The 12,179-nt window shown below is 42.3% G+C and overlaps 1 protein-coding gene across 1 annotated transcript in view; it reads left to right on the top strand.

The window, feature by feature from the left end:
- The window catches only part of lmln (leishmanolysin-like (metallopeptidase M8 family)), a 57,893-nt gene that overhangs the window by 18,526 nt on the left and 27,188 nt on the right, over nucleotides 1–12,179 (top strand). Inside the window, exons 4-7 of the mRNA XM_078228183.1 lie at nucleotides 2,757–2,839; nucleotides 3,819–3,936; nucleotides 6,303–6,481; nucleotides 9,701–9,806. Of these exons, the coding sequence (XP_078084309.1) occupies nucleotides 2,757–2,839; nucleotides 3,819–3,936; nucleotides 6,303–6,481; nucleotides 9,701–9,806 (486 nt within the window). The remainder of the gene's footprint in view (nucleotides 1–2,756; nucleotides 2,840–3,818; nucleotides 3,937–6,302; nucleotides 6,482–9,700; nucleotides 9,807–12,179) is intronic.

Consider the following 12,179-nt stretch of genomic DNA (forward strand, 5'->3'; position numbering starts at 1 on the left):
AGGTCCATCTTCCCTCATCAGAATGTTCTTGGAGATCCACCCTCATTTTCGTGAGGTCCATCTTCCAGCATCAGAGGCTCACAGAGATCCACCTTTATTTTCTGGAGGTCCACCTCCTTCAATAGTGAGTCAGTGATGTTGGCCGCTATTTCAATATGGTGCCTGGATAGGACAATGCACTATATACCATCAGGCCTGCTCCATTACGGATTGCAGTGCAAAATGCCCTGCTACATAGTTAATAAGGTCAGGCCTGGAAGATATGGCGTGTTTTCCCGCTTGCCTTTGCAGCAGGAAACACTCCCACCCCCGCCACAGGACTTAGTCCCAGATGGAAAAGCTCTGTGGGACTCAAAGGGTTTGTAATGAATATTGGTAGACATTCTATCACCAGAAATAGAGACAAATAAATCCAGGGAATGAAAGGACATATCGGAGATGGACTATGTGAAGGTGAGAGAGGGGTGGAAATTGGAAGCAAAAGTAATGAATTTTTCCAGGTCCAGAGGAGAGCATGAAGCAGCACCAATACACTCATCAGTGTATCAGGAAGTAGGACTGGAACCCTGACGAAGGGTCATCTTGACTTGAAATGCCGGCTCTATTGTCTCCCCACAGATAGAGTCATAGAGGTTTACAGCATGGAAACAGGCCCTTTGGCCCAACTTGTCCATGCCACCCTTTTTTTAAAAATCCCTAAACTAATCCCAATTGCCTGTATTTGGCCCATATCTCTCTATACCCATCGTACCCATGTTAAAAGACAAAATTGTACCCGCCTCTACTACTACCTCTGAGAGCTTGTTCCAGACACTCACCACCCTCTGTGTGAAACAATTGCCCCTCTGGACACTTTTGTATCTCTCACCTTAAACCTATGCCCTCTAGTTTTAGACTCCTCTACCTTTGGGAAAATATATTGACTATCTAGCTGATCTGCGCCCCTCATTATTTTATAGACCTCTATAAGGTCACCCCTCAGCCTCCTACGCTCCAGAGAAAAAAGTCCCAGTCTATCCAGCCTCTCCTTATAGAACAAAGAACAAAGAACAATACAGCACAGGAACAGGCCCTTCGGCCCTCCAAGCCCGCGCCGCTCCCCGGTCCAGGATTGAATCCTGAATCCAGGATCCCCGCCCAATTTTCCAGCCTATCTACATACCAATATCCTATCCACCGAGCTGTCCCTCACAGCTACGATGCTTTGTTCATTACAACCTATTAACTCACCCCCACCCCCCTATTCCAGACCATGTGATCCCCAGGGAGAGGCGAAAACCCAGAGTGAAAAACCCCAGGGCCAATATGGGGAAAAAAAAATCTGGGAAATTCCTCTCCGACCCCCTGAGGCGATCGAAACGAGTCCAGGAGATCACAATGGCCCTGATCGGAAAATGCTTCCCAACCCTAGTCATTTCCACTTCCATGAACACCATATGAATTCCCTGCCCCTGAGACAGGTTCCCAACTATCCGCAGTCTCGCTCTGTACTGGCACCAGCAAGATGATCATAGAATGAAGCCTTGAAACGAGAAACAAGGAACAATTAGCCCGCGCCGCTCCCTGGTCCAGACTAGACCACTCTTTTGTATCCCTCCATTCCCACTCCGGTCATATAGCTGTCTAGATAACTCAATCCATCAAATCCCGGTAGCATCCTAGTAAATCTTTTCTGCACTCTTCCTAGTTTAATAATATCCTTTCTATAATAGGGTGACCAGAATTGCACACAGTATTCCAAGTGTGGCCTTACCAATGTCTTATACAACTTCAACAAGACATTCCAACTCCTGTATTCAATGTTCTGACCGATGAAACCAAGCATGCCGAATGCCTTCTTCACCACCCTGTCCACCTGTGACTCCACTTTCAAGGAGCTATGAACATGTACCCCTAGGTCTCTTTGTTCTGTAACTCTCCCCAACGCCCTACCATTAACTGAGTAAGTCCTGCCCTGGTTCAATCTACCAAAATGCATCACCTCACATTTGTCTAAATTAAACTCCATCTGCCATTCGTCAGCCCACTGGCCCAATTGATCAAGATCCCGTTGCAATTGGAGATAACTTTCTTCACTGTCCACTATGCCACCAATCTTAGTGTCATCTGCAAACTTACTAACCATGCCTCCTATATTCTCATCCAAATCATTAATATAAATGACAAATAACATTGGACCCAATACTGATCCCAGATGCTGTCAGACCTGTTGAGATTTTCCAGCATTTTCTGTTTTTGTGCAAGTTAAAGGAAAAATATTTCAATGAGAGAACAAGTTCAGCCTGGCACAGGAGGGTGGAAGAGATGGAGATTGTTTGGCCCTCCGTTCAAGGAACGAATGGAGAGCATTTGGACCATTCTGGTCAGGGATGGTGGTATAAAGGGGTTGATGTCTAAGGAAATGGTTCAGGCTAGGAAACTGCCAGAGCCAAAAAATATCAAATTTGCATTGCAATATAGGCACTAATTTTCAGTCTTTGCATTCAGCATTTTCCCTTTGTATTAGGAATAAGAGATAAAAAAGGGTTTTCAATTTCTTCTGTTGGAAAAACAAAACTCTGAAAGCCAGTATTTCCTCATCTACAGCATTGAAGTAGCAAAAAAATCCTGAAGAATCTCTCCCTTCTCAGTAAATTGTTGAATCTTTATTTGATATGCCTTTTTTGTATTGAACTTCAGCTATGTAATTATTATTGGATTTAATTCTGGTTCACCCACCATTTATTTTATCTCTCTTTGTTTCTTTTCCATGTCAGAATAAACTGTTCCCAAAAGCAATTAAGTATTTACAAAATACATTCCAAGTTCGCAAAGTAGTTGGCCCAATTCTGCTAAGCAGGTATGGTGAGAATCTGTTATCTTCATAATCTACTACTGTACAATTTTTGATTTTAGAAAAAAAGGTCTATATTTTTAAGTCGATTGGGAAGGCCAGTGGATTAGACATTGGCCTTTCACTTCTAGTAACTGTTCAAATCCAACCCACACTAAGAGAATGAAAGACCTCTGCATGATGTTGACAGTAAAGTTGTACTGTGATAAAGGCAAAATACTGCGGATGCTGGAATCTGAAACAAAAATAGAAAATGCTGGAAAATCCCAGCAGGCCTGACAGCATCTTTGACGAGAGAATAGAGCCGGCATTTCAATCTGGCTCCAGACGCGAAACATTGGCTCTGTTCTCGCTCCACAGATACCTTCAGAGCTGAGTGTTTCCAGCATTTTCTGTGAAGGTTTTCTGTGAATTGAGTTTGAGCACTCCTAGTCAAATTCCTCCTATGAATGACACCCCCAGTACTAAACTGATATTCACTCAAGCACAGGTTAGCTGCTGTGGTAAATGGAAATATATTAAAACTGTTTAGTAAGGGTGTTCTACTGAAGATGGGGCTGAGGCACATTGATGGGACAGAGTAAAATATTTATTCTGCAATTAACAGTGAGGAATCTAACCTAGGAGTGCTTGGTGCTGATTTGAGTAACCAAAATGGACAGTGATCCATTCACCAGCACTGATATGCTCACCATTAATGGCACAAAAACATTCTTAGTCCAAAATATTTTCTTTTTATGTGCCTGTAGCATGCACTAATTTGAGATTCAGATGCTCAGACCACTAACTGCAACTTATTTTTGAACAGTTGTAAAACATTAACTGTGTTCAGTGCCTGTCTGTCTTGTAGAATATTTATTAATGTAAAGTTTATATTAAATAAATAACTGCTCATATACAGTTGCTACTGATTTGCATTTAAGCATTTATCAAGTATTATTAACATGTACATGTCTAAATTGAACTGTTAATCTATTTTTGGAAGGCCATGTGCAACCAACCAGTATTTAAGAAAGAAGGATGACCCGCACATGTATTGTCAAGGTGCCTGTGCTGAGATCACAAGATGTGGTCCAGTGATAGTGCCAGAAGAACATTTACAGGTAAAACTCCAATATAATGGACATTAAATTGATTTCAGTATTTTTTAATATGTCCCTATGGCGGCACGATGACACAGTGGTTAGCACTGCTGCCTCACAGTGCCAGGGACCCAGGTTTGATTCCCGGCCTGGCTCATTGTCTGTGCGGAGTCTGCATGTTCCCCCCGTGTCTGCATGGGTTTCCTCCGGGTGTTCCGGTTTCCTCCCACATTCCGAAAGGCATGCTGGTTCGGTGCATTGGCCATGCTAAATTCTCCCTCAGTGTACCTGAACAGACACCGGAGTGTGGCGACTAGGGGATTTTCACAGTAACTTAATTGCAGTGTTAATGTAAACCTACTTGTGACACTAATAAATAAGCTTTAAAAATCTATATACCTTACATTGTACGTGTTAAGATTTTGTATTTCGAGAATATCTTTCAAACTAGTTGATCTCCTCTGGTGTTCCACACAGAGAGTCAAACTAAGTGTACTCCTGATGTCAAGTGGAGCTGAGGACCAGGATAGTTAGATCAGTACTGAGGCAGCATTGGGGCTAGAAGAGTTTAAGAAGAACTAAGAATACTGTCATGGGAGGAATAAGATATTGCAACAAGACGACGGGGCACAATGAGATTTTGTGAGGGCATGCAGCAAAGTTAAATAGGGATGGAGCTTGGGGGAAGAAACATCCCAGATGTGGGAGTGTAAGTACAAAGCTATTTGAGGCTGGTAGACTAAGAAGGGTAACACATAGTAAGAGGCTACAGGACAGTAAGAGGTCTTGTGAAAGAGCGCTGGAAGATGTTGGAGTGAGCAGATGCCCAGAGGAAGCGATTCACCAGTGGAGTCACTGAGGTCAGTCCGGTATCCAGACAACATGAAGTAGCTGAAAATGATGAGGGAGAAAGGAAAGTTGGCTTAATTGATAAAATAATAGCACTGCCCCCTCACCTTTCTCCCCTAACTACAAAACAGCCAATTATTTACTGAAAGGACAACTCAGGAACCTTAATTTGTTTAGAGAAATAAATCATTGAGTAGGTGAAATAGACAAAGGAGGTGGATAGGCTGAGAACTTGGGATTGTGGGCAAGACTATAACTGCCTTAATAATGAACAGTAAGAAGTCTCACAACACCAGGTTAAAGTCCAACAGGTTTATTTGGAATCACGAGCTTTCGGGGCACCTCTCCTTCATCAGGTGAGTGATGAAGGAGTAGTGCTCCAAAAGCTTCTGATTCCAGATAAACCTGATGGACTTTAACCTGGTGTTGTGAGACTTCTCCACCCCAGTCCAACGCCGGCTTCTCCACATCATGCCTTAATAATGGATTCTAGCAAATTCCCTATGACAGATGTTAGGTTAACTGGCCTGTTATTTCCTGCTTTTTCTCCTTTCTTGAATAAAGGTGTGTTACATTAGCTATTTTCCAATCTGCTGGAACTTTTCCAGAATCCAAGGAATTTTGGAAGATTATAAGAATAGCTCACTTCTTTCCACATACAGCAACTAATTCCCATAGCCAGCAGCCTATTGATGTTGCTGGCACTCTCATCTCTGCAATGCAATTATGTAGCTCATTCATTATGGAGTATAATTTAAATAACTCTTATTGCACCAGGGTTTTTGCATTGTTTAATTCAAATGAGGGAACACTTGAATAACATTAATGTGAAAATTGGTGGTTTAAAAATTGGTGATTGGATAATTTAACTTAAACAACTTGAATTAAAACAAGTAGACTCTAGGCCTTTGCGAGTCAGTGGAAATTTTATGTTGCAGTGAGTTGCAAAATGTATCTTGGGAAAGCAGGACAATTATCCACAATTTTCTTCTAGTTTGCCATGTTTTTGTTGAAGTCCCGAGTCTACTTTATAGAAAGTTCTAAAGTCCTCCAATCTTTTTTGTTGGTTTTGCATGTCATTTGTACACATTTTAAGCTATACTGGATTGGCCGATTAAACAATGTGCAGTTGAGTGGATTTTGCCCACAAAATAGAATTGTCTTCTACTGGGCTGTAGCCATTCAGCCCATCATGTTTGTGCTGGCACTCTGAAGGAGAAATTCAGCTCGAACCACACGTCTGTCTTCTCCCCATAGCTTTCACTCACACACACCAACATGTACCAGGAACATAATTTTTTTTAAATCTGAGCATTTCTCTCTATTGAAATAGGATGTTTTTATTTCAAGAATTGGTTTTAATAAGTAGAAACAGAGCTGTGTCAAAAACATTTTCTCAATGGTACACAAAAAGAAGAACATTTACAGGTAAAACTCCAATATAATGGACATTAAATTGATTTCAGTATTTTTTAATATGTCCCTATGGCGGCACGATGACACAGTGTGCTTTAATAATGTTTATTTGATCTATCCAGCAATGCAGGGTGTGTAGTGAAAATGGAAGGTCTTGTGGATCTGCAGGGTTAACCGATGGTCCAGGTGTCTTGGATGCTGATTTTTTACTTTATGTGAGTGCACTGACTACAGAACGCTGTGGACAGGAGGACATTGTAGCCTATGCAGCATACTGTCAGCTGGAAGCAGAATTGGATAGGTGAGATCCATTATGATTAGCCCTTGGCATATATAATTGTATCTTGATTTTGAAGCATTTGATTTCAAAGTGCTCGCCACAATTTATGAAATCAATATGAAATCCCTATTCTTAGTTAGTACTCTGCCATAACTGTGTGGAATGAAGATTAGAGTTCAAAACATGGGGCATTGAAACTCCTAATATTAAGTTTTAGTGCTAAGTTATTGACATAAGGTGTTTAGCAATGCTCTGATAATTTTTGATATTGATCCCGGACGAGCCCCTCAATTGTTTCTTTTTGGGTGGCACGGTAGCACAGTGGTTAGCACTGCTGCTTCACAGCTCCAGGGACCTGGGTTCGATTCCCAGCTTGGGTCACTGTCTGTGTGGAGTTTGCACATTCTCCTCGTGTCTGCGTGGGTTTCCTCCGGGTGCTCTGGTTTCCTCAGTCCAAAGATGTGCGGGTTAGGCTGATTGGCCATGCTAAAAATTGCCCTTAGCGTCCTGAGATGTGTAGGTTAGAGGGATTAGTGGGTAAATATATAGGGATATGGGGGTATTGTGGTCGGTGCAGACTCGATGGGCCGAATGGCCTCTTTCTGTACTGTAGGGTTTCTATGATTTCTATGATCATGAGGTGGCTCAACTGACAAGGAGTATTTATAAAAAGTAAATTTATGCGGCAGTAGTTGTTATCCATGTTCTAGATGTTTGTTTTTACTCGGGAGCATAGGTAAGATTTCTATCAATAAAAAAAATACACTCTAATCTCTCCAATCTATTGTTCAGAAATATCAATTTCCTAGAAATGTTTTGGGCAGACCCAGGCAGCTCAGTGCATCATTTTAGTCCAGTATTTCGAGAATGAAAACATGGAAAATAAAGTGTTTGGATAAGCAAATTAATTTTTATTACTGTTTTAGAATGTTATATCACTGTTTCATGCTTCAGGTAAATAATTATATCTCTGGTATTTTCTGGTTCACACATTTTGTGTTAAGCATTCTGGTGTCATTCTACAATTCAGACAATTCCAAAATCCAGTAATGACTTAGTCCCAAGCTTTCCAGACTCGAGAAGTTGTAGGGCGGGATTTTCCGGCCGCGCTCGCTCCAAAACCGGAAAATCCCACCTGAGGTCAACGGACTTTTGCATGGTCCTCCCCCCGCCCGCTACAATTCCCATGGCAGATGGGACGGGAAAACTCCCTCCGCAGTGTATTTGAAAGGAGGGAAATATGAAGGATATGCTTCCCTTGAAGCCATACAAAACTGTTTGACCCGCTGCTCCAATAATCTTTATAACAACTGAACTGATATAGTGTTGCTGAAGCAACTGAAACAAGGATCAGTAAACTTTATTTTGTGACTCCTGTACTTGCCAGTATTGCTACAACGGCCCTCATATAACTGATTCAGTGTTAAATTAAATTGAGTATGGGCTCAAACATGAGAGAGAAGCTACATGGAAGTTTTAGATTTAACTACTTGAGGGCAAATTGAAACTTAAGAATGATTTGATTGTATTTCTTGTGCTGATCAATAAAAATAGATGGGCACTTTGTTTGGATAATATTTAGTATTTAAGTGTTGTTCTGAAATCAGGGGCACCAAACACACAGGAATGGTTGTTGGAAGTTCCGGGGTATAGATGTTTCAGTAAGAGTAGGGAAGGTGGTAAAAGAGGTGGAGGAGTAGCATTGTTAATCAAGGATAGTTTAACGGCTGCAGAAAGGCAGTTCGAGGGGGATCTGCCTCCTGAGGTAATATGGGCTGAAGTTAGAAATAGGAAAGGAGTGGTCACGTTGTTGGGAGTTTTCTATAGGCCCCCAAATAGTAATAGAGATGTGGAGGAGGAAATTGCAAAGCAGATTATGGATAGGTGTGGAGGTCACAGGGTAGTTGTCATGGGTGACTTTAACCCATAAGATGCAAGACTGGGCGGAGAAGTGGCAGATGGACTTCAACCCAGATAAGTGTGTGGTGGTTCATCGAATTGGATGAAAGAATATAATATTAAGGGTAAGATGCTTGGCAGTGTGCAAGATCAGAAGGATTTTGGAGTCCGGGCTCATAGGACGCTCAAAGCAGCGTCGCAGGTAGAGGCTGTGGTTAAGAAGGCGTGTGGAATACTGGCCTTCATCAATAGAGGAATTGAGTTTAGAAATCTGGAGATAATGCTGCAGCTGTATAGGACCCTGGTCAGACCCCACCTGGAGTACTGTGCCCAGTTCTGGTCGCCTCATTACAGAAAGGATGTGGAAGCCATAGAAAGGGTGCAGAGGAGATTTACAAGGATGTTGTCTGGATTAGGTGGCATGCCTTATGAGGATAGGTTGAGAGAGCGAGGTCTTTTCTCCTTGGAGAAGCGATGGATGAGAGGTGACCTGATAGAGGTGTATAAGATGTTGAGAGGTAGATAGAGTGGATTCTCAGAGGCTTTTACCCAGGTCACAGGTTTAGGGTGCTGGGGAGTAGGTACAGAGGAGATGTTAGGGCTAAGCTTTTCACTCAGAGGGTGGTTCGTGCGTGGAATCGGCTGCTGGTAGTGGTGGTGGAGTCAGATTCGATAGGGTCTTTTAAGAGACTTTTGGATAAGTTCATGGAAGTTAGTAAGATAGAGGGTTATAGGTAAGCCTAGTAGGTAGGAACATGTTCGGCGCAACTTGTGGGCAGAAGGGCCTGTTTGTGCTAAATTACAAATCCTAGTTCTGCCAGAGGGTGTGATTTGGACAGATTAGTTGAAGAGTTTATGAGGAATAGAGAGTGAGTGTGTTGTGGAAAACTAAAATAAAATGCTAATGAAAGGTAGTGAAGATTTAAAGTATTTGAATCAATTATTGCAGTTTGTTTCCATAAGATAGATAAAAGTGAAATATTGCAATGCTATTTATGATGATGATTATGTCATTATCTGATTTCATAACAAGTCCTTTTTTGCTTAAAAGTAATTGTCAAAATATTTACTTACTGGCATTTTGGCACAACATAACGAATGCTTGTTGATTTTTTCAGTGTTTCTTTATTGTGTTTTCCATACTGATTTATAAATGATTATAAATTCTCATTTAGCCTGAGGTGGGGGGTATGGGATGCTTTAATGATACTAATGATGTTGTAGATAGTTAATCAACTAACTAGTTGTTCAATATAAAAATTCTCAAATTATTTAAAACTGAAACATTAGAAAAATTGCAATTTATTTGTACTAATGAATCATTTTGTCTGAATATTGCAGGCCTATTGCAGGATATGCAAACCTGTGCCCTAGTATGATCCCCACTGAGCCACAAGAGTTCAAAGGCATGTTGTCAACAGTGAAACATGAAATTGTCCACGCATTGGTATGTTATCTGCAGACATGCTTTCATTTCAAAATCATAGAATCCCTACAGTGCAGAAGGAGACCATTCGGCCCATCGAATCTGCACTGACCACAATTCCACCCAGGCCCTATCCCCTGAACTCCACATATTTACCCTGCTAGTCTCCCCCTGACACTATGGGGCAATTTACCATGGCCAATCAACCTAACCCGCACATCTTTGGACTGTGGCCACACAGTACTCCCATCCCAACAGCGCTGTGGGTGTGCCTAGACCACATAGACTGCAGGAGTTCAAGAAGGCAGCTCACCATCACATTCCTGACGGCAGTTCGGAATGGGCAATAAATAGTGGCTTAGCCTGCAATGCCTATAACTCATGAATAATAACCAAAAATCTTAGGGAAACTATGCTAATCAAAGTTTTTGTCCTGGGACACCTTCCTCTGTGTAAAGTAGTAAAATGTGAACTAGTTCAACCTTTCCTCTTTTTCTTGAGCCTGTTACCAGTAATTCAAGAAATGTGGCAATCTTATACATATTATTAGAGTTCAACTTGTCTTTTGCCTTATTTCTGATTTTTTTTTTATCGTTACCTGGGTGTCACTGGCTGGGCAACATTTATTGCCCATCCCTGAAGGCATTTAAGAGTCAACCACATTGCTATGGGTCTGGAGTCACATGTAGGCCAGACCAGCCAATGCTGACAAGTTTCCTTCCCTAAAGGACATTAGTGAATCAGATGGATTTTTACAACAATCTCAATGGTTTCATGGTCATTATCAGACTTTTAATTGCAGATTTCCTATTGAATTCATATTCACATTTGCACTGGTGGGATTTGAACTTGGGGCTGCCAGAGCATTAACTTGGGTCTCTGTCCAGTGACAGTATCACTATGCCACTGCCTCTCCCATTGTTTGATAGGTCTCTCCCTTAGGCTTACACTTCTCTAGAGTAAACAGGCTCTCTTCTAAATTCAGATCTTTAACAAAGTTTATGTTTGGTTCCCTATTTGCAACTTGGTGCCAAGTGGGAAGGCTGGCAGCTTTCACTGCTCAGGATAGTGGTGAGCAAGGGAATGGGAGTACCTCAATTATGGGCTTCTTGGACCCTACAGAAAGGTCACCCCCAACCCTTGAAGGTCATCTGTCACCCTCAGGTTTACCCTGTTCGCTGGCATCCATCCAGCCCCTACCTTGCTCACCAGGCCTGCTGGCCTGGCTCTGCTGAAACCTACCCCCTCCACCTGCCTCCCAATCCAGATCCAGTGACCAGCTCTATTGGGGACTGTGCAGTCCCAGCAGTGGCTATGCCTCAACAAACACTAAATGGGAGAAAATTCACCCCTGAAATGTATGCCAGGAGGGCAAGGACCTCGGCGCGACCTAAATTGTTCCCTTCTGTCTTTTACCTATATTTGCACCCAAATGCATTGACACTGGAACACAAATGTGTACATGAAAATGATGAAGAAGTAAGAGCTAAACAGCAAAATAAATCCAACTTACAAAGCTCGTTGTTGAATTCGCCATTAAAACCATGAAGGATATGCTGGTGCTATGAATTCACAGATTTTGGTGGTATATGGTTTTACTGATATTCTATAGTGCCTTGTAGATATCCAATTTTGGGCTGCTAACTTTTTCCTGCTTTAGCATGGCAGTCATGCCATACTACGGGAGAAAGGATGTCCTACAGTGTAACTTCCACCAATGCTATTATGGACAGATGCGTCTGAAGCTGGTAAATTGTTGAGGATGTGGTCATTTTCTTCCTTGTCAGTTTCCCTCTCACCCTCCAGTTGTGTCGTTCAGAGTGTGATACATCACTGTGAAGAGGGATTCTGTCCATGAGGTGGCTTCACAAAGAACAAGAACAATACAGCACAGGAACAGGCCCTTCGGCCCTCCAAGCCCACACCGCTCCCCGGTCCAGGATTGAATCCTGAATCCAGGATCCCCGCCCAATTTTCCAGCCTATCTACATACTAATATCCTATCCACCGAGCTGTCCCTCACAGCTACGATGCTTTGTTCATCGCAACCTATTAGCTCACCCCCACCCCCCCATTCCAGACCATGTGATCTCCAGGGAGAGGCGAAAACCCAGAGTGAAAACCCCAGGGCCAATATGGGGAAAAAAAATCTGGGAAATTCCTCTCCGACCCCCTGAGGCGATCGAAACGAGTCCAGGAGATCACACTGGCCCTGATCGGAAAATGCTTCCCAACCCTATTCATTTCCACTTCCACGAACACCATATGAATTCCCTGCCCCCGAGACAGGTTCCCAACTATCCGCAGTCTCGCTCGGTACTGGCACCAGCAAGTTGATCATAGAATCACGTATAGTATAAAATGATTATTTTTGTTGAGTTTGAACAACTTTTA

The sequence above is a fragment of the Mustelus asterias genome, chromosome 14 (genome assembly GCF_964213995.1).
Source record: "Mustelus asterias chromosome 14, sMusAst1.hap1.1, whole genome shotgun sequence".
In the NCBI taxonomy this organism is placed as follows: domain Eukaryota; kingdom Metazoa; phylum Chordata; class Chondrichthyes; order Carcharhiniformes; family Triakidae; genus Mustelus; species Mustelus asterias.